We start from the raw sequence: 27,117 nt of genomic DNA, 5'->3' as shown, positions 1-27,117 counted from the left end.
AAAAGTCCCAGTCTTTTTAATCTCTTTCATATGGGACTCGTTGCAAACCCCTAATCGCTTTTGTTGCCCTTTTCAAAGCCTTTTCCACTGCCAATATATTTTTGTTTAGATGAGGCGACCACATCTGTACAGAGTATTCAAGATGTGGACGTACCATAGTTGTATATAGAGGCAATAAGATATTCTCTATCTTATTCTCTATCACTTTTGTAATGATTCCTAACAGTCTGTTTACTTTTTTGACTGCTGCTGCATGCACTTTGGATGTTTTCAGAGAACTATCTACAATGACTCAAAGATCTTTCTCTTGGGTAGTTGTAGCTAAATTGGTCCCCATCATTTTGTATGTATAGCAAACCCAAAATAATTATTTTTGAGTATTATTTGCTTTGATATGGTTTTGGGTAATATTTGTTTTGATACCAATAGAAATGTGTATTAATAAGATTCCTTTACTAGAAACAGCACACTTGATGAATATATGAATTAAAATATAAAAACTAAGAAATGGAATTGTTACCCTCTGATAACTGTTCTATAGCTTGTGTGAAACAAATTGTTGGTGTCATTCTTGTTCCTGGGGGCAAAGGCTCAGCAACTCACAATGACAGTTGTCACTAATTGGTACCCTGGTTGAAACAGTGGTGGGCCCTCCAGGTCCAGTTTGAGGTATGTTCCTAATTAAGTGTTGAGAAACTTGCATAGCTGCTGGCCATGATGTTAACTGCACTGTGGGTAGAGGACTTCAAGAATCAGCATGCTCATTTGGACACCTTTTATGATCACTGATTCCGTAATGGTATGGAATGTAAAAATGAATGCTGCTTGTTTAGTGGGTTTTTAGGATTCTTCTTCTAATTGTGTCCCTGTTGGTGCTCCACTTCAGGTGCCATGACATATGCCTTTGAGAAAATTTTGACCTGTCCAGACCATGCATATGCCCCACACATCCTTGTGCCCTTTGCTGGGGCTGAGGGCTGTGCAGGCAAATCACCCCCAGTTCCTTGTCAGCTGACTTCAGCATGAGACAGAGTCTCCAGATGCCTGTTCTATCAAATATTTCAGTAAATGGCTAGTATGTAGTTAATCACACAGGTGTTTTTAGTTGTTAGAACAGCTCCCTTTGTTTGTTTTTTAAAAACAATAAAAATTAATTGTATTCCTTTTGGTTTTAGTTAAATAATTATTAAGCACTTCCCCTTCTAAAGGTTATTTTTCATTATTTTACTTGGGAAAGTTGGGCTCTCCATGATTGAAGAGGTGGCTCTCCTGCCCTGATCTTACTTTAGTAAGTGATGGACATTGCTAGTACTTTCTTCAAGGGTAGATCATAGAAAAATATGATAAACTTTAAACTTATAATGATGGAGCAAACTTTATAATCAGTTTTGGCTCCTGCGTGGACGACTGCTGTCTACATACACTTCCCAGTTCTGCTAGTGCCTCATCCACATCAAAATCTCAGTCACTTGGAGACCCTTAGGCAATATTGCAGCATCAAGCGTAAGAACAGTCATACTGGGTCAGACCAAAGGTCCATCTAGCCCAGTATCCTGTTTTCCAGCAGTGGTCAATGCCAGATGCCCCAGAGGGAGTGAACAGAGCAGGGAATCCTCAACCAATCCTTCTCCTGTCACCCATTCCCAGCTTTTGACAGAGGCTGGGGACACCATTCCTACCCATCCTGGCTAATAAATATTGACGGATCTAACCTCCATGAATGTATCCAGTTCTTTCTTGAAAATTGTTAAAGTCCTGGTCTTCACAACCTCCTCTAGCAAGGAGTTCCACAGGCTGTCTGTGCACTGTGTGAAGAAAAATTTCCTTTTCTTTGTTTTAAACCTGCTACCTATTAATTTCATTTAGTGACCCCTAGTTCTTATGTTCTGGGAACAAGTAAATTACTCATCCTTATTCATGTTTTCCACCGCAGTCATGATTACATAGACCTCTATTATATCCCCTCCCCCCCGTAGGGTACATCTAGACTGCAAGGCTATTTTGGGATACCGGAGGTCCAAGGATCGCGTTCACTAGTTCGAAATAATTTATGAAATAAGTGGCCAAGGGGATGCGCTATTTTGGTGTCCCTGTAAACCTCATTCCATGAGGAATAAGGGACATCTCGAAATAGTGCTTTATTTTGAAATTTGGCACTGTGTAGATGTGCCAAATTTCAAAATAAGCTATTTCAAAATAAAATTGAAATAAGACGTGCAATTTGCCTAGCGCAAATTGCGTATCTTATTTCGATTTTAGAGTGTAGTCTAGACGTACCCTTAGTCTCCTCTTTTCTAAGCTGAAAAGTCCTGCCCCTCTCCCCTGGCACAAGGGAGACAAGTGGGGGCAGGGTGATGCTTACAAAGTCTGGTGTCATCTAGTGGTAGTTCAGCAGGGGAAGGAGGGAGGCGGCACTTGCCCCTTTGGCCATACACCCCAGCAATCTGGGGCTTGTGTGCCCGTCGCTTGAGTGTGTGCTACGGGGAGCGGCTGGCGCATGCCCTTCCCCCCATCCAGCTTCTCCCTCCCCCCCCACTTCATCCACACCCAGGAGGAGAGACACTGAGTGATGGAAGGAGCCAAAGCTCTGGCCGCTCTGAGACCCCCTGCTCTAACCCAATGCCCTTTCCCTTCCCCAGAGCCAGGCACCCCCATTTCCCCCACTCTAACCCAATGCCGCACCCCTCCCTCAGAGCCAGGCACCTCCCCAGCCTCCTTGCCTAGGGCCCAGTTACAGAACAGTTGATGAACCTTATAAAGTCTATTACTAGAAATGCTTTTCCTCTCTTCATTAAAACATGTATGGTATACCATGACACCTCATGCCATTTATCTTTACTAACGGAAGCAATTTTCAAGTATTGAGTCTGTGGGCTAGGAAACTCAAGGATTTCCAAACGAATAACCAAAAGGAAGATATGGACATTGCCTCTCATTACCATCATTTGCTTCATGAGCTCAATGAGCAGACAGAGCATGGCATCCTCTGATGTTTGCATTATAGTGGAGGGGGCGGTTTTTAAGGCTCACAACAGTAAGAGATTGTCTTCGGCTGCCGAGAATCATATGATCTTGCATCTTTGTAGAGTAGCATGACAAATTGTATCTCCAAGGTCTACAAGGATGGTGTTAAATTGTTTGCAAGCTAAGCACAGTGTAGGCAAGTTACTGTCTGTTCCTGTCAGCCGACGGTCAGGGCTCCCTATATCTGTCCCTTAAGACCGGCTGAAGTTCTTTTAAATTGTGCTTGGTTCTATTACAGCAACTGAAGGAGTCAGGTTAAAACTTAAACAGTTACAGGTTTATTGAGGAAGCTTATAAATCATATGGTTACAATGGCTATTGCTCTATTTCTTAACTACTAGCAAAATATAGATCTTAAAAATGGTTACAAAGAAGATAAAGATAGAAAAATAGAAATAATGGTACCAAGTAACAGCTTACTCTTTCTATGTGTACACTTAAGACAGAGGGCCACATGCAGGTACAATTTTTACCCCCTTCTGTGCCTCTCGACTCCAGCATGTCAGGCAGGGCCGGTCCCTCAATTCCTAGGAAAGACGAAAATACGAGGTGGGCGTCCCCATAGAACCTCGGGAGGTCAAACACCTAACCCGACCAGTAGGTAGAGGGTAGAATGACACTCAAAGTGAGTGTGTGCTGGACCTATCTTATATACCCATGGGGTCACGTATTTCTCTTTCTTGTCTGTCATGCCAAATGGGGCTGGTCTGTCTTTTGTGAGACCAGTTCTTACAAGGGAGTTGTGAACTTAATTTACACTTGTAAGAGAGATAACTAAATTGGAATTACTGGGGATTCTTTTCTCAGTCAGAAATTCCTCTCCCAGGGACTGTGTGTGTGTTCGAATCAACATAGGTGCCAGCCGGTGGCAGTTCTCGCAGCCTCAAGGCCAGCTTATTGACTTAATCGCTCTCTCTCCACATATCTGTTTTCAGCTCCTCAGGATCAGATGAGCCAGCATAGACTCTGCTGATATTATTGCTCCTTCTCTGTCCTGTATGCTTCAGGAACCTCAGAGAGGCAAATAAGATGGATGTTATGGGGGTTAGTCTGTCTGGCTACAGTTCCCCAATAAGTTCTGCGGCCACTCAGCTGGTGCAAGGACCCAACCAAAACCTATGCAGGTGTTCCATTCTTTCATAATCCCCCTGCTGTAGTGCTTTGCTTTTTTAATTCAGGGGCACATCAGGGATCTCACAAGGTGCAACACAAGTGGACACAAGAGCATCTTCTCCACATGAATATTTCAGAAATTGTGTGATCAAAAATACTTTCTATTTCTGATCAAATGAAAGCCTGTAAAGATAATGGCAGACAATACTGCATGCTTGTATTATATTAACATCAGGGAGGAGCACATTCCACATCTCCATGCTGAAGGAATACAATTCATCTGAAGAAGTGGGTTGTGCCCACGAAACTCATGACACCCATACATCAGCAGTTCTCAAACTTTTGGGCCTCCGGAGACCTTTACATGCATAAAAATTTATGCGGAACCCCAGTAGTCCACTGATTGTATGTGTTGTACCTATCGATGTTTCCAGTTTGTCAGCCTTGCGGACCCCCTGGACATGAGGGCTCCACAGAGCACAGTTTGAGAAACAGTGCCATACATGTTTTGTTAGTCTCTAAAATGCTGCAGGACTATTCCTTGTTTTTTAATTTTTTTCAATTCTGGAGTTATTACACAGCAAACCACATAGTCATCACAGCTTCTTCCTAGGAACTTAGAAAACCAGGACAAATTACCTCACAGACATTTCTTTCTAAATTACAAATTGGAACTGAATGGCTGAGTGCTTTAGGTGGCATTCGTTGCTTAGAGATTCCCACAGGTCATTCTGCTTGCTAAAGTATCCAATGCAAAATGCAGCAGGCATTGCTTCAGAGAGGGTCTCAGTCCCCAGGAGATACATTTCTCATTTCATGAACTTCACTACATGTATCCACCAGCCTTGTTGTTGTTAAAGATTCTCAACGAGAAGAAACAGGAGTGGGTTAGAGTCATAGTAATTGCACCAATGTGGCCAAGACAAGTCTGGTGTTCCTATATAATCAGCTTCACCCTTCCCTCCCCCATGTAGGATTCCAGTCACTCTCCTCACTAACTCAGGGTGCAGATCAGACACTTTGCCACAATTTATAGATTGTGAGGCCCCCAGGAATAGAGAGATTCAGTTAATTGGAGATACAAACATTATATTAAACAATAGAAAAGGATCTACAAGAAGTATTTACCTCCAAGAAATTGAAACAATATATATGGTAGCAAGTATCAGCCCCAGGCAGTCATAGTGTGGGGCACATGTGTGGGTGCACATGTAGGCTAAATGGGCACCAATACTAAAGCCTTCAATCAAATGTATAGGCCCACTTGAAGTGGAGCACTCACAGCAACATACATCTCAAGGAACTCCAATTACTGCACAAGGTAATTTCTCCTCTTGTTTGCTTGAAATACTTATGGACCTTGAGATGTCATAGCTTAACAGTCTCTCAGGTTTCTATTTGATGATAAATGTCTCATTAAAATTACATATACATCCTGACTTTGCTACTTCTGTAAATACTGTATATGTTTGATAATTTCACATTCATTATATTAAGTTTTCCCTCTCCTTATCCCTAAAAGGCTACCCTAGGCATTCAATTTCCACATTTTCCTGATATATAGAAAATAGTATATGGATATGTACATATGAATTGTGGATACTGAGTCTCACTTCATATTTTTCCAGTGAGCTCCCCAGTTGACATAAACTACTGTACATTGAATTGCAGATTTAATAATAGAGGAGAACTTAACAAGAACGCGTGGAAAGATGAAATAGAAATGTAGCAAACAGCTGCTTGTTTATAAAGAAATGTGTATCCACCTTCCTTTGCTTCTGCCTTTTAGGAGATACCTATATGAAAGAGAAATAGCTTTCTGCCTATCTGGTGTTTTAGTTAACAGTTTTATAATTGGCAATTGTCAACATGCAGCTTTTATTTCTCTTTTAAGACAGTTCAACATATGCTGCATTAACAATTTCTTTTCCTCAAGTAATTATGAATTAGGAATTCAGTTTCTAATTTTTGAAGCAAACTGTAGTTTTAAATTGTGTATAAGATCCATAGCTATTGTGTAAACAAACTCCACATGTGACATGGATATAAAATAAAATATTTTCATATTAATAGTGTAAAGTATTTATCACTCTTGATAAGATTTATAACTAAACTTTTTCCCCCATCTCATAGCTTTGATGTATTGACAGTATCCTTTCATTGATCTCAATTTAGTAGAACCAGAGGGAATGAGTAATTAGAGATAGATGTATGTTAAATTTTTAAAGAGTAATTGAAATAAGCTTTATTTAGTATTGAGTTTGCTCTTCAAAATTTCCTTTTCCATGAAGCAATTGTCTCCATCATCGGCCGACAGAAACTATCACTATCATGCTTGTGGAATTTTTACAACCACTTCTTAACATGTAATTGCAAACTATTTATGGATAGCAAATAAAATAAATGTCTGAGTCTAAAAAGGACATTTTTAAGGGTATGTTATGGTTGGAAGCCTTATTAGACTTTTAACATCAGCTGCCAATTTTATATTTGGTAGCTTGGAGACATTCTTCACAAATTGAATTTTATTAATAAGATCCACTTAGTATAAATAGGACCTCAGTATTAGAAGGAAAATTGACTTTTGGACATTGCAAAATTAAAATGGGAAGAGCTTTTAGATATTTTGATTGTAGGGCTTTGTAAGAATGTGCTAGTATCTGTGGTGCAACCTGGACCATAGAATTGCTATGCCACTTGTGACCCACCAACCTTGAGGTATCCCCCTCCCATGATGATGCTGTTGCTAAGTCACAAACTTTTAGCAGGTACTACACTTACACCCACATCCACCTACAATAGAGAGGTTCCAGCCAATTCCCCATAGCTCAGTGGTGGCCAACCCGTTACAGACGAAGAGCCAAAATAGCAGTGGATACAGTGCAAAGAGCCAAGGGGAAAAATGTTGTTGAGAAAACAAAAACAAACAAAAAAAAGCCCCAGCCGCTGCGTTTGGTCAAACAAAAAAAAAAGACCCAGCCCCCACCTTTTTAAGAGCAGGGCATTGCCCTTTTAAGGTGGCCATTTTGAAGGCGGTCATTTTGAAATCTGCACGGGATGACACAACTACAGCTCCGTCTCTTTCAGACAGAAAACGCTTCCCCTTTTAGAGCTGTGGGTGCAGGAGCTGCATTTTTTTCTTTGAAGAGCCACATGCGGCTCATGATCCACGGGTTGGCTAACCCTGCCATAGCTCCTCAGCCTGAACTCCATAATTGTACATTCTTGCTCTGGTCAGAAGCCAGACTACTGTAAATTTGTTACCCAGTCTGCCCCTCCCTCAATGTGGGGAGACACATTATACAGTTTGTAAACTGAGCTGAGATTTCTTTAGCACTTCAACTGAAACACTGTTTTAGGCAAAGTATAAAATGATGCATTGAGTACAGAAAGACATATTTTAAATTATTATAAGTTGCAAGTGTACAGATCAAAGTTGGTTATCAAAGAAACAGAAGTGAATTCACAGTCAGTTCAACAAATTAAACAGTTCTACAAATCAACCAGTGGCTCACCCAGACAGATGGTATAGTATTCAATACACAGACTGGGACTCTTTAAAAAAAAAAAAAAAAAAAAGTTTAGTTCCGTATACCCCAGTTCAAAGTCTTTATCCTCCAGATGTGTTTCCAGGTGTTGAGTTAGGGAGGAGGGGAAGGGGATGAAGCCAAGCCATGGTTTCACTTCCCCCCCTTAAAGTTTCTTTAAGGTTGGTATTAAGAGTTTTTGCTGTGACACACATCAAGCAGTTTCCACTGTATATGTGCTCTGTGAGAATTCTCCAATGTATACAGTTCCTGGGATAATGGATCTTTCATTGACAGTTGTTAATGAGCGATTAATGCTGCCTTTGGCTACTCCATTGTTATACTTGAAAGGCTGGTTGTGGGTGTTCCCAGTCTTACAATGTATTTCAGTAATACATACAGGGGCTGCAGGACACCAGACACCAGGAATATTCTTGGTTCTACCAAAGTTCCCATAAAGCTAATTTTAACTGTCTCCATGGGCTTGCAACTTTTACACATAGTTGAGTGACTGGGCTTCTCCTTTCTGACAAAATGATAGAAGGCAGCACCAAACCTGATTAAAAATGTTGGCATCTTTTCCTTGCCTTGGAGATGGGAATTCCTCTCTGTAAAATTTCCTTTTTCATTAGATGCACCTCCTACAACTGCTTACCTTAGTTGGTTATAAGGTTTTTCCCCACTCTTTTTTTTTTCTGCCCACATTTTCAAAATAGGTTGGCCTAGAAATTCTACATTGGTTGTGTTTGCCAAAAAGGCACAGCAAATATATTTTTTTTCAAAAGCAGTATCGTAAATTTATCCATAAGTCTATATTTAGGTTTTTAAATAAGTGGACTGATTTTTCAGATGTGCTGAGCACCCAGCTGCGTTAGTAGAAAATCAGTCCACTTATTTAAGGGCCTAAATGTACTTTAGGACTATGGTGACCATGTTTTCTGAACCAAAATTAGGGACACGTTAGCCACGCCCCGACCCCCATTAGCCATGCCTCCTGCATCAAGAAATCCCACTCCAGGGGTCAAGATGGACACAATGGCCAGAAGTAAAGGGTGTCATGTGACCCCTCTAAGAACTCCTCCCATCGTTCTCTATCAACTAGCCAATAGCCCGTCATAAAACGGGATTTTCGGGTCTTTTCTCCATATCCGTCTCTCTCCTCCTCCTCTTGCTCTTGCCCTCCCTCCCCCCCAGGTCTCCTCTGCCTCCTGCCTCTCTCTCCGTCTCTCTTTCTCTTCTCCTCCCCCTCCTGCCTCTCACTCAGGGGACCGTAGAGCCCAAACGCAGTGCAAGCACGCAGTGCAAGCAGCTGTTTGGGCTCCCCCATGACGGCTCGGTCAAGCAGCGCAGAACTCAGCTGAGCGCCATGGCGGGAGGGGAAGGGGGGGCGGGGCAGTGATGTACATGGCATGGGGGCAGGGCCCGGCTGTGTACGTCACTGCCCTGCTCCACTTCACCTCTCGCCGTGGCGCTCGGCTGAGTTCTACACCACTTGGCTGGGCCGCCGTGGGAGAGCAAGCAGCTCTTTGGGCTCCCCCGGAGCGGCCCGGCTGAGCGGCGCAGAAGTCAGCCGAGCACCATGTCAGGAGGGGAAGGGGGGGCCAGGCGGTGACGTACATGGCCGGGCCCTACCCCCGGCTGTGTACGTCACCACCCCGCATCCCTTTCCCTCCCGCCGTGGCGCTCGGCTGACTTCTGCGCCGCTCAGCCAGGCCACTGCGGGGGAGCAAGCGGCTGTTTTGGGTCCGTGCTCCCCATGCAGCACTAAGTGCTGCATGGGGAGCACGGACCCCAAACGGCTGCTTGCACTGCTTGCTCCCCCACGGCAGCCCGGCTGAGCAGTGCAGAAATCAGCCGAGCGCCGCGGCGGGAGGCAACAGCGCCCCCCCCCCCCCCAGAGGCAAGATGTAACACTACAGCGTTACAGAGTCACAGACGTTGGGCTACTATATATATAAGGATGGGTTTGACCCCCACAAGATCCCCCCATGCAACTAGCCTGCAATTGCATTAACCCAACTTGCATTGTATTAACTCCGGGAGAGAGGCGGGGGGCAGTATTCCCTCTAAGACTTTCCGCCCATGGGCAGAGTGAATTTTGACTTGTGCACTAGTATTGAGTTCATGGGTGCCACTGTGGCACCCAAGTTATTAAATATCTTATAAACCTCTTCCTTTCCCCTCCCTTGCCATGTCTCTCTCACTCCCCTCGTGCTTGCGGTTGCCACTCACCCCTCATCTTCTTCTGCTCTGGCTCTTGCTGTTCTCAGTCCCCTCAGCCCTTTGTGGACCTGCCCCGACCCCATCCTCTTTGACCCCAGCACCAGCACTTCTATTCCCCCTGTGCCTACTCCTCCTCTAACCCCACTCTGATCATCTGTAGCTACCCCTCCCCATCCCCTCTCTTAACACCTCCCTCTACCCACCTGCCCTGCCTCTCTCCTCTGGTGCCCATTCCTCCCCTCCATGTGTCTGCTCTTCTGCTTCATCCCCACAATCCCCTACCACCTGCACCTTCCCTTACTCCTGTACCTTCCTGGTACTTCCCCCTTCCCTCACTGCCCCTGTCCTCCTTCCCCTCTTTCTCCCTGGTGCCCACCCCCTCACCACTCTCTGCCCCAGTTTTCCTCATGCCCCTCTGTGTCCTCACACAACTGCTCCATCCTCTGCCTTCCTCATGCCCATCCCTCTTCTCCCAGCACACATTGCTGCCCTCTCTTCTTCCTCTCTGTCCCCCATTGTCCCTCCCCTCTCTCAACATCACCCTGTCCCCTCCCTTCTCTCACCCCCACTGACACCTACCCTCCCTTTCTCTTCGCCCTTTCCCCTCATTGTCTCCTTGTGACCCCCTGGCATTTGTCTTTCCTCCACCCTGCCCCTTGATGCCTTTCCCTTCTCCTGACCTGGTCTTCTCCTCTCCCCTCAGCACAAGCCCCTTCCTCTATTCACCCTCCTTCCCCTTAGTTCTTCCCCTGCCCCTTCCCTCATCTTCTGCCTTCCACGTGGAAAGCAGTTTGCGGGGCTGGAGCCAGGGCCAGGATGCTATTTTTTGTACTGCTGTCCCAGCCCCAAAAGCCCTTGCAGCCCCAGCCCCAGCTGCTCCCGGGGTGGGACCACATGCTGAGACTAGAGCAGAGACCACCCATGGCGTGCTAGCTATTTTTATTACTGAAGTTCCAGTCCTCGCAGGCGGCCCGGTTCCAGCTGGAGTCAAGCAGCAGCTGCACGAGACCTGTTTGCGGTGAGGCTCTCCCAGCTAGAACATGTCTTGTGTGACTGCTGCCTGACTCCATCTGTAGTTGGGGCCGCCTACCAGGACCAGGGCGGTGGCACTAAAAATAGCACCATGGGAGGCCCCAGCTCCAGTTGAGTCAAGCGGCAGCCACCCAGTGTGTGCACTTGGATCCACCTGGTGCCCCCCACAGCAGCCACTGTACAAAGAGCAAGTGACCACCTAGAGATGGAGGAGGAGGCAGCATGGCCAGATTGAGCCACACACCACAGAGGCATCCCACTAGGGGAAGGTGGGGGCCGCTTGGTGGTGGAGCAGGGGCTGGCAGGGGATTGCCGGGTGGCAGCATGCACCGCAACGCAGCTCAGAGAATACTCCGGGCTCTAGCTTTTGATCCAACCTGGAAACCACTTGCCATCGGAAGCAGCCCTGGCTGACCACTGGCAAAGCACCCAGAGAGCTACCTATGTGCTAGGGGAGGGGAGTCATTGCTGCTGCACCATGCTAGCATCTGCAAGGCTGTCCCAGTGAGTTAGGGAGATGATGGTGCCATTTCTAGCCGCATCCAGCAGGGCTTTCCAGAACATTTCCGTACTTGATGGGGCACCAGGACAGAGCATTTAAATTCAGGACTGTCCTGGGAAAACTGGGACATATGGTCAGCGTATTTAGAACCTAGGGTTAGTTTCTAGTCTTTTGACACATTGGTCTCTGTGGATTTGGTAGTGGGAAATCATGTGTGTTTAAAAGATGTCGGCTAATATTTTAAAAAACAGAATAGAACCCATTTCAATAGCACGTTGCCAAGAAAATCTTTCTGAAATGCTAGTTTCAAGACTCTGGCATGGAGATCAACAGTTTCTCACTTTTGTCTTAGACAGCGAACAAACCATTGTAAACTATCTACTCTTAATTTCTAATTGTCCAAGTGCACGTAGCTGAATAGTATAGATGAAACTTGCTTATGGTTCTGCAAGAGAGGGCAATCCAAATTCTGTGTCCCATCAGAATATTGAAAAATGGAACAGCCCCGTGTGTAACTTAACATTTGTCTGGTAAATACTTTGTCCATGTATTGTCATTTCAACCAGATGGTTTCTGTTTGTTTGAACATTAAAGGGATTAGTAGGTTATGATTACAAGTTTCTTGTCCCATGAATCCTATACCACACTCATCACCATAGTATCCAAGCAACTTCCAGTGGTTCATTAACCAATGTGCACATCAGTCACATGTTGTCGTCCCCCCCCCCCCCCATCCTCTCCCAGGGGGAGAAACGTGTGCAGTGGAATGTCATGTTTTTGTAGGTTGTGTTTATCTTTTTAATATAAATAAACTTGTTGCTGTGAGTTTATGTAAGAGAAGGCACGGTCAAAGAAGTGTGCCTTGCATGTGCAGCAGAAAGTGGTGAAGTTTTGTGATGATCCTTAGTTCCTGGAGTTAACCAAGGGTACCCAGTGTAATGTGGTGCATGAGGAGTTGTGGGGGCTTTCTATTGGGAGCTGCAAAGAGACCACCAACATGCATCAAATAAATCCCTGAAATGCCATTGAATGTTAACAATTTTCATTTGCTTTCAATCTGAGCTGTAGTTAAATTGGCAAACTAGTGGTAAAAGGATCTGCATTCCATTACTTGTCCTCTAAGCCTCCACTGTCCCCCTAAAATACACTTTTGCGAACACTTCCTATAATGATCCTTCTACTTACACTTTACTCACAGAACCTTGAAAAAATGTGCCAGAGTGAGCAATAGCCAAAAATAGAAATCTGAAGAAAATTAGAGGAACTAGCTATAGTTCACTGTTCATAAAATTAACAGGTTGCCATAAACTGAAAAGTTGTTAGCTTCAGTTCTGTATGGTATTGTAAATATTCTGTGCATTAACCACATAACTATCTAAATATTTTCTATCTCCACTTTATAAAAACAAAACAGTATTTTAGTTGATTCTGATAAATTACAGTAAGTGAGACTTTTTTCTAATATGTATAAAGCTTGATGTTTGTGCATATTATTCTACACTGTGACCAAGACTAACTTAATACAGAATTTTATTTAAACTAAATAATTGGCTTGCATTGTCATAGTAAAGTATTTAGAAAATGAGTGTTGTTTTTCAATTCCTAGTACAGACTAATTTTGTTTCCACTCACTACTTAATTTCTGACAGTTGTGATGCCCTGTTTGAAGACATGATTTGTCAGTCAATGACGTAGTATGCCATGACTCTTTGTAAGGGTTCGCTATTGAAATATTACTAAAAAAGATATAGTTTTGCGAGAGAGATGTTATTTGTCTAATCATGAGAAATAGAGATGATTTTAGTTGTCTGTAGGGATCTTGTACTACCAGATAATTTTTGATACCTGTGCATCGCTAACCTTAATTTAGAGAATTTAATCTCTTCTATCAAACAAGATTTAGACATGGGAAAGCCATGGTATGGCAGATGATGCAACAGTGGATGCTTAGTTCTTGTAAGATTTGATGAGGTCATCAACTACCAGTCTAATACTTCACTAGTCTCTTCCTTTTTGCATTTATTCTCTTTTGCTACAGAACATCAGAACTACTTTGGAATTGATGAAAATCTAGGTCCTGTTGCTGTAAGCATCCGGAGAGAAAAGGCTGACGATGCTAAAGAAAGAGAAGGCTCTCAATTCAACTATCGTGTAGTTTTCAGGACAAGTGAGGTACTTTTTTTTTTTTTTTTTTAAAGTTCTGTTTGGATGAGGAGAAGGAGCTAAAAGAGAAGTTAACCTTAGAATACTGGCTGTTTCCTCATGGCAGCATTTGGGAATTGACTTTTAAAGGATTTTATAGTTAAATACATTTGCATGGAGGTTTACGTTCTGAAAGCATTAATACACGTTATCCGAAAGCAAATTTTTGCTTACTTTCTTGCTTCCTTAAGTGCTTCCTTCCTCTGGTTAGGAACCATTAGAGAACAGATGGGTTGGTTTCAGGTACATATCCAGAGGGACCCATAAGGGTACAAATGGAGAATCAGAGAGGGCAGGCAGCAAACAAATGAAGATAGGTTTAGACTGAGGTGCATCTGGAAAATATTTGGTTTCATGTGGCAGGAAGGAAAGCTTGAGACAAAAGGGAGGCATGAGGAAGTTGAAGATGTTTGCCATTCCTTGGAGTAGATTATATAGTTTCAAAATGCCTGTTAAAATGCTCTCTTTTCAAAAGTGATGTACGATATTTGTGGTCTACGATAAAATGCTGATACCTTACCAAAACAAATATAGTGACTCCTGTTTGAAGTAGAAGTAGCCTTTGATTGTATTGGAGGTATACTTATCAAACCTGATGAAAACTTTCAAATTCAGGCTAGTTTGTATTTTTTTCCAAGTTTGTTCATACTTCCTTTATCCCAGCAATGAGTCATGTGTATCTTATTTTTAGTGATGATTTGAAGGTGTAAGTTATCTTTGGTTGGTCTCTGTGATAAGCAAGTGCAAACATTCCTTTGATCCTCAGCATTTGTGCTCTTCATCATGGCAAGAAACATCTGTTAGTCATAAAGTGGCAGTTTTTCAGTAGAGCTTTGAAAATAACTGGTACAGTGGCTGAATTGTGAGAGGAAAACAGGGATGGACTAAACTGAAATATTTAATTTTAATTTTGGTTTGGGCGTGTTGTTTCAAAATAAGGGGCTGGTTATTTTGAAATAACTCCTGCTTTCCTTGGGGAATAAGCTTATTTCAAAATAGTTATTTCAGGGGTTATTTTGAAATAATTTCCTAGTGTAGACATGCCCAAAATAGACTTTTGCCAAACAGCCTGCCAGCATGTTCAAAGTCTGTGTATAGGCATTAGGGATGTAAAATCCAGGATAATCAGTTAACCACTTAAATGCTAGGTTGACCTAATGTTTAACTGGTTAACCAGCTATGCAGAATCTGGGCTGGGGCAAGAACAGCCCCCAACCTGTGGGGCTTCTGCCCTCAGATCCGTGCTGGGGCTGGCTGCTGGCTTCCAGCTCCATGCTGAGGCTGAACAGCCCCTGCTTGTGTGGTGTCCAGGCCTTTCATAGACGGGTTGCTCTGGACAAGACTAGCCCATGTCTATGGCAGGCCAGCCCCCGTGGGGCTGGAGCAGCCTCCTGCCTGAGGCAGATGGGGAGCTGCTGCAGCTCCCACAGTTACATGTATAATGTGTGTTTTGTGTTTTGTCTTCACTATTAAAAGGAGTGGGGGGTTGCTCTTGTTTTTTTTTTGTATTGTTTTAATTGCAGGATAACAAAGCACACTAGCTATTCTACTATAAAATCCTAGTAGAGCAATAGTACTGTAATTGTTACTGTGAGATCAAGACTTTATATCTGCTTGTGGTTGATCTCACCTATACTACCTTGCAGTAAGGATTTGTCTCTACTGCAATTGAGAGGTGTGATAACAGCGTGCATAGTTGTACCCCAGCTAGCTTGGATCTCAATTAAAAGCTAGATCAAAAATAAGTTACAGTGATGGCCACATAGGCAGCTGCATGAGGTAGTGCAGGCGTCCGCAACGTTTCCGAAGTGGCATGCCAAGATTTAACCCTCCTGCCCTGGGCCACACTGTTCTCCCGGGGGGAAGAGGGGAGGCTCTCTCCACCACACGCCCAGTTTGGTCTCCTGTCCTGGGTTCTACTCCGGCTTTTCCTGTGTGGAGGAGAGGAGCAGCACACGTGCGCTTCCTTGGAAGCCAGATGCAGTGTGGAGCCTCAGGTTTCTGCCCTCTTCCGCCACCCTGCAGGAAGCTAGCACTAGCTCCAATCTTGCGGGTAGGCATGATGCTGGATTGCCAACATAGGCTGGTATCAGGGTGGCTCGGGAGTGGGGTGTCAGGGAAGTGGGCGAGGCAGGGACGGATGGATGACTCCGGGGTGTCCAGCCCTGTTGGGAGCGGGGTCCCTTGGGGGGTCCGGTCCATGGCTCCCTCGCCTTCCTGCCAGGGACCCAGGTGCCCAGGGGCCAATGTGGCTTTGGGGCAAGGGGAACTTTCCCACTCCACCCCCACACCCCACCCCCCCCCAGCGTTTTCTTCTCTCCTCAGCTCCCCCCGCTGCCACCCAGTCCCGGAGTCACAGCCCAGGCAGCACTCATCTAGTGCAGTGGTTCTCAAATTTTTTGGTCCACAGACCACCTGGCTCAATGCAAACCTTTCCACAGACCACCAGTTGCTCATGGAAACTCACCATTAATTACATAATTATGCCTGAACTTTTTTGCTAGTGCTGCATCTAGGAAGAACAGTTTAACTTAAATTATTAAACGGATTAAGCATTTTAACTTTCTCATCTTAGTTTATCACATTTTATTTTAAATAAAATAAAATATTAATTTATGTCCAACACAAAAGGCAGGGGTGGGGAACTATCAGTTAGGGACCACACAAGTGAGAAGCAAAAAATCTACTCCCCAAACCTCCAACCCTCTGAGCCTGACCCCATCACACCCCAGTCCCCAATTCCGTCATTACCTCCTCACCTCGGCCTCCACTTCTCCCACACCTAGCCCACACTTCCTCACCCCTTCCGGAGTGGGGTAGAGGAGCTGTTGCAGTTCTGTATGGGGTCCCTGTGCTGCCTGGTGGAAGCTGGCATGGAGCTAGAATGGCTTTTGGTGGCACCGGAGGCAGACTCTCCCGCCCCATTGCTTCCTTCTTACCCAGCCCTCCCACTGCCTCAACACCCTAGATCCCCCCCTGCCCACCTCATGTGATGGCAGGTGCTTGCGGATGGTCCCAGCTAAGTCCCAGGGACAAGGTAGCCTGTTCACACCCCCACCTGTGGGTCCTTGCATGACAGCAGGGCTAGGACAGGCAGAGCAGCAGCAGCACCAGCACATGCAGAGATGGGGCCTCAATCACACCAGGGGGCGCTGTCCTGGCTCTGCATGGGGTCCCAGTGCCACCTGGTGGAGGTAGGTGGGAAGCTGGGGCGGCTCTCGGGGCACTGGCGGTGGACTCAAGTCAGGGCTTTCTTTACCTCCTCCCCTCCCGTGTGCCTGGAAGCTGGAGCTGGTTCTCCAAGCCTTGCAGCTGTGCAGGCTTCGGAGAGGGGGGCTGAGCTCCCGCCATGGACCCCATATGCCACTGAAAATTGGCTCGCATGCCACTTATGGCACGTGTGCTGTAGGTTGCTGACCCCTGGACTAGTGCCTACAGTAGAACCCTGGGTTCTACTCAAGCAGTTGCTGGCCATGCTACTGTGTTTTCACTTCTATTGTTACTCAAGCTAGATTTGTTTCAACTAGATCAAAATATGTCTGTGTGCTGCAGTCACATCTCCCAATCTGCAGGAGACGTGTCCTAAAAATAAAGTGCCTTGTTCAACAAGAATTTTATAGTCAGATTGCTAATGTACATTTATTTTTCTGCTGTGGAAAGACCCCCCTTTTTTGCATTGAAGACACAGCCTTAGAAATGACAGAAATGAGTTAAGGATTTGACTACCTGCCCAGAGTTTTTATTTTCCAGTAGTTCTACACAGTTTAGTATTACTATATAACCTTTTATTTTTTAGATGTTTAAAATATCTGTTCCCTCTTTAATGTTTAAGTTGCTTTACTAATCTTTGCACTATCCACAAAGAATTAAGCATATTCCCCTCTTCCACTTCAGAGCCTGAAGATTGTATTTTTGTATAGCATAGTGTTAGTATTATAAATATTCAATGAAAGTCCTCTGCTCTTGCTGCAGCTTACAACATTGAGAGGAGCAATATTAGAAGATGCCATACCATCTACTGCTAGACATGGCACAGCACGAGGCCTGCCTCTCAAAGAGGTACTGGAATATGTAATACCAGAGCTGAGCATTCAGTGCCTGAGGCAGGCTTCCAACTCCCCCAAAGTCTCTGAACAGCTGCTTAAACTGGATGAACAAGGGGTATGTTGTCTATGATTTCTCTCTAAAGACTATGCACTTGAAAGAACATGTATCTTTTCCTTAAGTCTTTTGTTGGTATTGGAAATAAACATGAATCTGTGATGTAATATATTTTACCTGAACAGCCATTTTGCACTATATTCAAGAAGCATTCACAGATGAGTATTATTAATGACAAAATGAGAACGATGACCGGTGACTCCAAGAGCTATGCCTTATGTCAGAGTTATGCTTGAACAATATTTTTTTTCTAAGCAATTTGCCTTTTTTGTTTACAATTTGGGAAAGCTCAAGAAGTTTGTAGAGAATCCTGAGTAAGAGAAGGAGAGAATATGTTTTTAATTTTTACAAAATTGGTTTTGATAGATTAAATAAGTTATCTGCACAAATATTGGATTTAAACATACAGGTTGTCTAATCTATATTTCTTATAGACAGAGTAGGTGAAATTGTAAACATTTTATAAAATCATGATGAGCCTCCACATATAAAACTGAAATTCCTAGCAGCTGGAAGTGCTCAACACTTAGGAAAATCAGATGTACTGTATTATAGTAAAAAAATAACATTTTCTTATATCACAGTCCTGTGAATACCAAATTCAAATTTTCATATTTTCACTGATGATTCTCTCTTTTTATTATTCACTGTAACAATCTTATCAGTGGAGTAAAATGTTTGATAGTTCAAAGAGCTGAATTTCTAATTGAGACTGTCTACCAGGTTAACACTGCATCAGCAATGAATCAAACATACACTTGAAATTCAGAGTGAATAAGGGTGAGATTTAACATGTTCAGTCAGGTGAACCCTGATCTGTTCAAACACTACCAAGCATGTTTACTGCTTCTGAATAATTTGTGATGGACTACTTTGTGAATACCTGTCGTTCACTTATGCAAAGAATTATTAAGGTTTTAATAAATAACATTTTACATGCAAAAATATGTCTGTCTGACCTTGGTTCGGCTCACTTAATAACCATGTCTTAATTTTTAGAATGATTTCAGTATGAAATACAGTGATTGTGTCTAACCTGTTAGTGTACACAGAACATTCTTCTGACATCTCTTCTAGATGTAACAGAGTAGTTGTAGATTAACAGAGAGAAAGAGAGGAGTTCCTAGCTATGAGAATGTCAAGCTAGTTCTGCACAGGCGTGCCAACAGCAGGTAGGGCAAAGGGAGCAACTGCCTCAGGGCCCAGTGATTCAAAAGGGCCTGGGCCTCATAGCTGCTACTTCCACAACTACCTCATTGGCTGGAGTTCCAGGCTTTTTAATTCACCATTGGGCTACACAGGGGAAGCTAGCCCTAGTCCTGCACCTCCAACCAAAGTCATGCTCCTTCCGGGAGCGTAGAGCTGCCCGCCCAGGGGCGTGGCAATTCTATTGGTCCCCTTGTTTCTGCATGCCCATTTCTTCTATTTTTCCCTGCTCACTTGCTCTGCTAGGATAATTTTTTTAAAATAAATTACCAAAAATATATTTTTAAATATGCAAAACACTCATTAAAATATTTTTATTTTTTCCTTTGGGCTGTCAGAGTTCATGAAAAATAATGTCCAGTTTAAAACCAGACACCTGGCAACCCTAGTTGCATTTGGAGCAATGTGAGGCGTTTCCTTTTTTAAACAAACGAGCTATTGTTAAACTCACAGCCATAAACTGGGACTGTAGATTGGGTGTTCATTCTGGAAGCTTAAAGCAATCAAACAAACCCAAGTAATGTTATAATAATCAATTTGAGATTAAAATACTACTCATTTTTTCCTATTTTATTCCTGATGTTAAATATTGAAAATTCAATTCTTTTGTGAAATATGATGTCATTAGTATGAATATATTTTAATACTTATATTATGCTTCTGTTACTGAGACAAATACAGAAAGCTGTGTATAGGACTAACATGAGATCCTTTTATGATTTTAATCCTTTTAGATGTTTAATGCATTGAGATTATTAATCAAGCAAATATAAAAGTCTTTCATGGGAACTGAAGGTGGTGGCTGGTGGTACAGCCACACTTTTTAAAAACGTGAATCATGGTCTCATGGATTAACTTTGTCACCAGGGTAATATTCATTTGAGAGACTGGTATGTAGGAAGGGTTTGTTTGAAGCCTTTCCACAGTTGGAAGCTTTTGTGTGCATATAATTGTTTCCTCTCATTTTTCTACCAAAGGTTTTGTGTCCAATGAAATATAGTATGGCTTATGGAGAAGAATAATTGTTGTGGATAAATTTGTTGTTCCCATGATGACAGTAGCAAAATACAGGCAGTCCCCGGGTTACGTACAAGATAGGGACTGTAGGTTTGTTCTTAAGTTGAATCTGTATGCAAGTCGAAACTGGCGTCCAGATTCAGCCGCTGCTGAAACTGATCAGTTTCAACAGCGGCTGAATCTGGATCCCAGTTCTGACTTACATACAGATTCAACTTAAGAACCCCAGGCATCCCCAAGTCAGCTGCTGCTGAAACTGATCAGCGGCTGATTCCAGGAAGCCCGGGGCAAGGGCTTCCTGTAGTCAGCCACTGGTCAGTTTCAGCCGCGGCTGACTTGGGGACGCCTGGGGCAGAGCAGCTGGGGTGCTGCTGGGTTGGTCCAGTAGCGCCGCCTCTCCTCGGCGCTACTGGACCAACCCAGCAGCACCCAAGCTGCTCTGCCCCAGGCGTCCCCAAGTCAGTCGCGGCTGCAACTGACCAGCAGTGGCTGAATCAGGACGCCTGGGGCACAGAAGCTGGGGTGCTGCCGGGTTGGTCCCGTAGTGCCCAGAGCGGTGCTACGGGACCAACTGGCAGCGCCCCAGCTGCTGTACCACAGGCGTCCGGAGCAAAGCCGCGGAGCACGGGGGCAGCGGGACAGCCCAGACGCGCCGTGGCTGTCCTGCTGCCCTCGGGCTCCGCGGCTTTGCTCTGCTTTGCTCCCCGTCTCCCTGGTCTGCAGACCAGGGGGACGGGGAGCAAAGCCGCGGAACATGCGGGCAGCGGATGTCTGGGCTGTCCACTGCCCGCGTGCTCCGCCGCTTTGCTTCCTCTCCCTGGTCTGCTGGAGACCAGAGAGACGGGCCCCGTTAGTAACTGCGGATCCGAGGTAAGTCGGATCCGTGTAACTCGGGGACTGCCTGTAGATGTGAACTGAATGATTAACCTGTTTCAAAAATTTAAATAAAGAATCTGTATTTTCCTATTTGTTGTGAAAAACAGGCAGATGATTAACTTCAGATTTGAACATAGGTTTTATGAGGAAAAAACTACCTGATCTTGTGGAGATCAGGATGAAATGTTTTTTTAAAATGTGGTTTTTTTCTTCTTCTTTTTTGTGATGGGATATGGTGTGTATTCTTATTGCATGGGAATCTTTTTTGCCCTTCTCTGGTTTGAAGGGGCTTAAGTTGCTTTGGAATTCAGTTTTTGTTGCATACCCAACTCCCTTGGGTTCCTCTGAACATCACAGAGTTGAACTCTGTAGGGTAGAGGCCCTCAAGTTGTTAGTAAACCACTCCCTTCATAAATGGCAAAAGATCTGCTTCTCACCAAGCATAACTATGCTGATGTTATCTACCCTGAGTCAGAACAGATAATTATCCATTTCAAGCATCTGAAATTGCCCTCAGTACCAGATTATCAAAGTCAAACCACTACTTTGGAAATCATGCAGTGATAACTGAATTGGAAATTAGTTTACTAGTAGGACTTTAGCAGGGTTTCAGCACATTTTCAAAATTATACCGTGGATACAAACAAAACTGCCTAGTTAAATTAAGTTCTTCCCCAGAGTGAGTAGCTGGTAGAATGAACAAGGTTTAAGCAAGTGAACCATCTCCTTTGTATTTTTAAACATAAGATTTGTTAATACTGAGGGATGTTCAGCCTTTGAGATTTTCAGAGGAAGAATACATATGATCATACACATAATAAAATAAAAAGGACCTAACCCCTACAAACTTTAAGCAGTCTAAATGCGATTGATTTCATTAGTGGTTTTGTTTGCATGCAGAATGCAGGATAAATCCCACAGATTTTTTTATAGATGAAAAAAGCAATCTATTACATATGTACATGTTTCTAATTTATATTTATGTATAACATAAAACACAAAAATCATGGGTGTATAATTGCATAAGTAGGTTTCTGATGTAAATCACATGAACAAACTTCAGTGGTGTTGTGCAGACACCCAAACACATGGATAGAATTGTAGTTACAAACCTAAAAAGAGCATAAAAGAACTGTTAAGGTTTTTTCTACAACAGCCACAAATCCAAAATTCTCACTGTGTTCAAGTTCCATTCCCTACTAGTATTGTATCCATCTCTTTTGCTCCCATTTGCCTTGCAGCCTTCCTGCATGGTTCCAGTTACTTACCAGCTTTTTCTTTTTCTTTGAGTGATGTCCCCATGGGTGCTCCACCCTGGGGCTATGTCTACACTATGGAGTTCTTCCGGGATACCTCTGGCGTCTTTGCGCCAGCAACCGAAAATTTTTCGAGCGATGTCCCGCCGTGCCACGCATGTGCCGTGGTGCCTCCTCATGCTGTTGGTGTCCGTTAGGCGTGTGTGCTGTGACCTCCTCAGTTCCTCCTTTATCGTCCTCTGCAGCAGATGGAGCTCTATTCTCTTGCCCTTTTTTCACAAAAACAACCAAAAACAGTTAATTCTCCTCAGTTTTACTCTCCTTTCCATATTTTGAATCCCTCCCAAACTTCTACCTTTAAAAAAAAAAAAAAAAGTAATTTTTTTTTCCCTTTATTGTTCATTCCAGACCTTGTTTTTTTCCTCGTGCCTGGATCCATTATGGACCCTACCGATAACATCTGGCAAACCCCAGTGTCCATTACCTCCACCAAAAAAAGTCCGACTCCAAATATTTTATAATGCCTAAGGGTATGGACTTTCTTTTCATACACCCTCCCCCAAATTCCCTAGTGGTGGGCTTGGTCAGGGACAAGACAAAACAGCCTAATATGAGGTCCACTTCTCAGGACAAAGACCATAAATGGTTGGATATTATGGGGGATAAGGTCTATTCCTCTGTGGCTTTGATTCTCAAAACAGCAAACTACACTGCCATGCTGGCCAATTACAACTATTCCAATTATGCAAAATTCCACGACATTGTACAATTCCTCTCTGAGCATAAGAGGCCGAAATGGCTCAATGTGATACAGGAGGGCCACATCATCTCTCGCACAGCATCACAATCTACCACGGACATGGCTGATACAGCTGCCTAAGTCACAGCTTTGGCCATCATTATGTGAAGGCTATCATGGCTCAAAGTGTCAGGGAACCTCCCTAAGCTGCTCTGGAGCAATAAAGGTGGCATTTGTAGTTCATCCTAACAGACACCAACAATGCATCATGGCATTCATACGGCATGGCAAAGCACTGCTAGAAAAATCTCTGGTCGCTGGCGTGAAAATGCACCAGCACCCAGAGTGGAGCACCCATTGGGGGAGGGAGGGGGACTCATCTCGAAGAACCCCCATTACTGCACAGAATGAGTAACTCTTTTTTGGTACCTATTTCAGTAGCTTCCCTTTCCCTATTATAAGTGCCTCTTATTTCCTCCTGTGCTGTGAATTTTTCAGTGCCAATACACCCATTTGTTTTGTTACACAGATGTTAATCTGTCCTAATTCCAGTTGAGTTCGGCTGGATTTACATCAGTAAAACAAAGTAGAAATTGTCTCACTGACAGGTTTAATAATTAAGAATGAAATTCTAGTCCTGTGGAAGACAATGGAAGTTTTTTCCTGCAATCTTATCATGAGATGCATAGAATCTAATTCTTTCCAAAGTTTTTAAAAATATCCATGATGCTTGACATTTGAGGATTTTTGTATGTGGTAGTTGCCTGTCATAATTAAGCCAATTTTACTGAGCATCTTGAGTGCTGCCGAGTTGAACCCTGGGCTGCATGAGAGGCAAACAGACCAGAACTCAAAGTGGTAACATCATGATGGTACAAGCAACCAGTTTTGTAATCTACAGTGAGAGCTTTTATTCCTTTGGGCGGGAAGGAGGGGGTGAGTTTTTCTTAAACTATGGTTTGTGCATTTTTTTTAACTCTTCATAACTACGTACTCACTTGGTATAAGTGTGGCTATTATTACTAAAATGGGAACAAAAAGATAATTTTGAAGTTTAAAACCACTCATGACACTTCTCTCTTTTTGCCACATTTTCATTACTTTCCTCGGTTTCCGTTCCTACTTCATGATTTTTCCTAGCAGTTATGTTAAAACACAAGTGTGATACCACATCCATGAATTAAAGTAGTTTTGGGATGTGTTTAACATTGCAACTCAATGTGAAGTATATTTTTGTCATGTGAGGCTGTCTTCACTAAGCCAAAGATTGACACTGCTGCAATTGATCTTCTGGAGTTCGATTTAGAAAGTCTAGTGAAGACCCACTAAATCGAACTAAGATTGACTCTGTGGGCCAGTGGGCCTGCTCGTTGCGAGGAGTAAGGAAGCCGACAGGAGTGTCTGCTCCCATCGACTTCCTGCTGTGGAAACTCAAAATAAGGTATGTTGACTCCAGATACGTAATTAATGTAGCTGGAGTTGTGTATCTAAATTCAAACTTCCTGTGTAGTGAAGACATGTCCTGAGTGTGCTTTGACTTGAAGAGTATTGTATACTCTTTATTTTAGGGACCTAGATAGTGGTCCTGAATTTTGATTAAGGAAGTACTTTAAAATTTGATAGTAAATGTGAAAAGTGCATGTCTTAGGGGAATCTGGTGTGACTGATTATCTCTGTCAGTTTGTGAAGCTATAATAGCTGGAAGAATGACTAAAAGGAAACTCCCATGAGTGGATTAATCCTATTTGTTGTCTCATATATCAGGCTCAAAATATAAGTCAATACTTTCCTCAAGAAAACAATCCTATCTCATCTATAAATGTTTTAGTATTGAGATTTGAACAACCTTCAACTGCAGTCTGATTTTTAGTTTATATTACACTATGCATATAACAGAGATCTCTGCATGTGAAGAAAGGTAGAAAATGACTTTTTTTCCCAAAATACATTTTTATGGGGAAAAAAATGTATTGATGCATATAACAATTAGTCTTGTGCAAACCTATTTACAATACTCATTTGAAGCATGTAATTTCTAATACATAATTAGAAAAGTGGATGGGGAAGCACTTGATATACAGGGGATCAACTAGCTGAAGTTTAATAGTTAGAAATATGTGAAAATAGACTTCTCGCTGTGTTCTTAGATTGTGAAAGAAGACAGTTGTGCAGCCAGGGCCAATTAAAGATATGCAATTGTAGAGTATGCATTACTAGAAATTTCTATATATAATGAATTAGTTAAGTCAAGTATCTATCTGCTTGTTCTGTCTTGAATACCAACAGTTGACTTTAGTTTTCTTTATTATCTTTGGCATATCAATTTTTCCTGTCTTAAATAATTGCTATGTTAATTAAATAATCCTTGCCTGCTATTGCAGAAATAAAATAGTAGCCTTAATAATTAATATTTTGGCTTACCATGTTTTGCCATTTGTAATTTTCTTATTTCAGCTGAGTTTTCAGCACAAGATTGGGATCCTTTATTGCAAAGCGGGACAGAGCACAGAGGAAGAGATGTATAACAACGAGACAGCAGGACCTGCTTTTGAAGAGTTTCTTGATCTTCTGGGCCAGAGAGTACGGCTAAAAGGGTTTAGTAAATACAGAGCTCAGCTAGACAATAAAAGTAAGTTGTGATTCTAACATGTGGGAGAGTCTATAATTCTCCAAAGGTAAGCATCTTTTGTAAATTCTGGCTCTTGTGCTATGCACCTGGCCTTGGGTATTGACTAGGAATATGATATTGTAATAATTTATAATTCCCATAGATGGTGTACACAGTTTCTTAAGTCTGAAAGGTTAATACTCTTTATTGTGATACCATTAGAGAAATCCTTGGTGCTTCAATCTTGTCTTGCTTTATTGTAACATCTTTATATAACTACATTTATACTTATATTTGCAACTATGAAAAAACCACAACATTAATATAAATGGCTTACATTTGCCATTTTATTTCTCTTTGATTCTGTTATTTCCACTCCAACTCATCTGATGAAGTGGGTCTTAACCACGAAAGTTCATGATCCTATAAATTTTTGTTAGTATCTAAGGGTGCCTCTACACTGCCCCCTTACCTCGAAATAAGCTATGCATTTGTGCTACTCAAATTTCATAGCTTATTTCAAGGTAATTCGAAATAGCTTATCTCAAAATTAAATGAAGTGCTGTTCCGACAAGTCCCTTAACCCTCATGGAATAAGAGTTACAGAGACACTGGAATAGTGCGCCTGTTAATTTTGAAATAGCGGGCACATTTAAAGATGTGGAATAGCTATTTTGGGATATTTCCAGTATCCCGAAATAGTGCCTCTGTCTCGATGTAGCCTAAGGTGTTGAAGGGCCACTTGTTTTTAAAAAGAGAAATGCAAATGTATATATTGTTGAAGGTAAAATGATGGAACAAGGACATTTTTTTTCTCATGTGACATAGTATTTTGTGGATTAATGTTCATACTTGAAGAAAGACCCAGTATTTTCAATAAGACATTTTTCATATAACATTCAAATACATACCTGATTTCTATGGTGCTTCTGTGGCTTAAGATTTGTTTCTAGTTCTTAAGATTTATTCTCCTGGGAACTATGGAAGAGGATAAGAAATGTATTGCATGTATTTAGTTTTGATAAGTTTCTCTTGTCACTATTGATATGTTTGAAATATGGATATTAATCCAGTCCGTGTGCCATAGACATGTGCTGAAGGTCACATTGTTGATCCATTGCCATTGACTTGTTCTGACTGGGTCAATGCAATCAATTTATAACCACGAACATCTCAATTTGAGTTAGTCAAGCTGGTACGTGGCCAACAGAACTCCTCTGCAGTTTTGATATTTTAACATCAGATCGATGAGATTTGATGGAAATGTACAGCAGATATCTCTACTGCTTACACTTTTATTTAATTGTTTGGACTGCTTGGATTTACTTATTTCTGCTAAATCTACCACGTGTAAACTTTTAGCCAATCTGACTATTGAGGTTGGCGTGGCCTACAAACAAAAACTGGAATTTATCGATATGCCATAGTTAACATAACTGGAGCATTTTTTATCAAAGCAGTGTATCGTTTTGAAATAATACTGCTGTTACTGCTAGATTTGCAAGGTGGCCACATTCCTTTGGGATTTGCCAGAATATTGTTAATATAAATCTGTTCTTGATAATGGCATAGTACATTCTATTTCAGCACAGCATGTTTTCAGTTTCTCTCATTTGATATTGACATATTGT

At 42.7% G+C, this 27,117-nt stretch overlaps 1 protein-coding gene across 9 annotated transcripts in view; it reads left to right on the top strand.

Annotated features, from left to right (window-relative positions):
* Positions 1-27,117, top strand: part of SIPA1L2 (signal induced proliferation associated 1 like 2) — a 251,297-nt gene that overhangs the window by 123,373 nt on the left and 100,807 nt on the right. For all 9 annotated transcript variants that reach the window (XM_075924753.1, XM_075924747.1, XM_075924746.1 and 6 more), the window contains 3 exons: positions 13,460-13,593; positions 17,596-17,784; positions 25,333-25,507. In XM_075924753.1, the coding sequence (XP_075780868.1) occupies positions 13,460-13,593; positions 17,596-17,784; positions 25,333-25,507 (498 nt within the window). The remainder of the gene's footprint in view (positions 1-13,459; positions 13,594-17,595; positions 17,785-25,332; positions 25,508-27,117) is intronic.

This window comes from Pelodiscus sinensis, chromosome 3 (assembly GCF_049634645.1).
Source record: "Pelodiscus sinensis isolate JC-2024 chromosome 3, ASM4963464v1, whole genome shotgun sequence".
NCBI classification, from domain to species: domain Eukaryota; kingdom Metazoa; phylum Chordata; order Testudines; family Trionychidae; genus Pelodiscus; species Pelodiscus sinensis.
The sequence above is the reverse complement of the archived record's forward strand: the minus strand, read 5'-3'. Positions and strand labels throughout refer to the sequence as shown.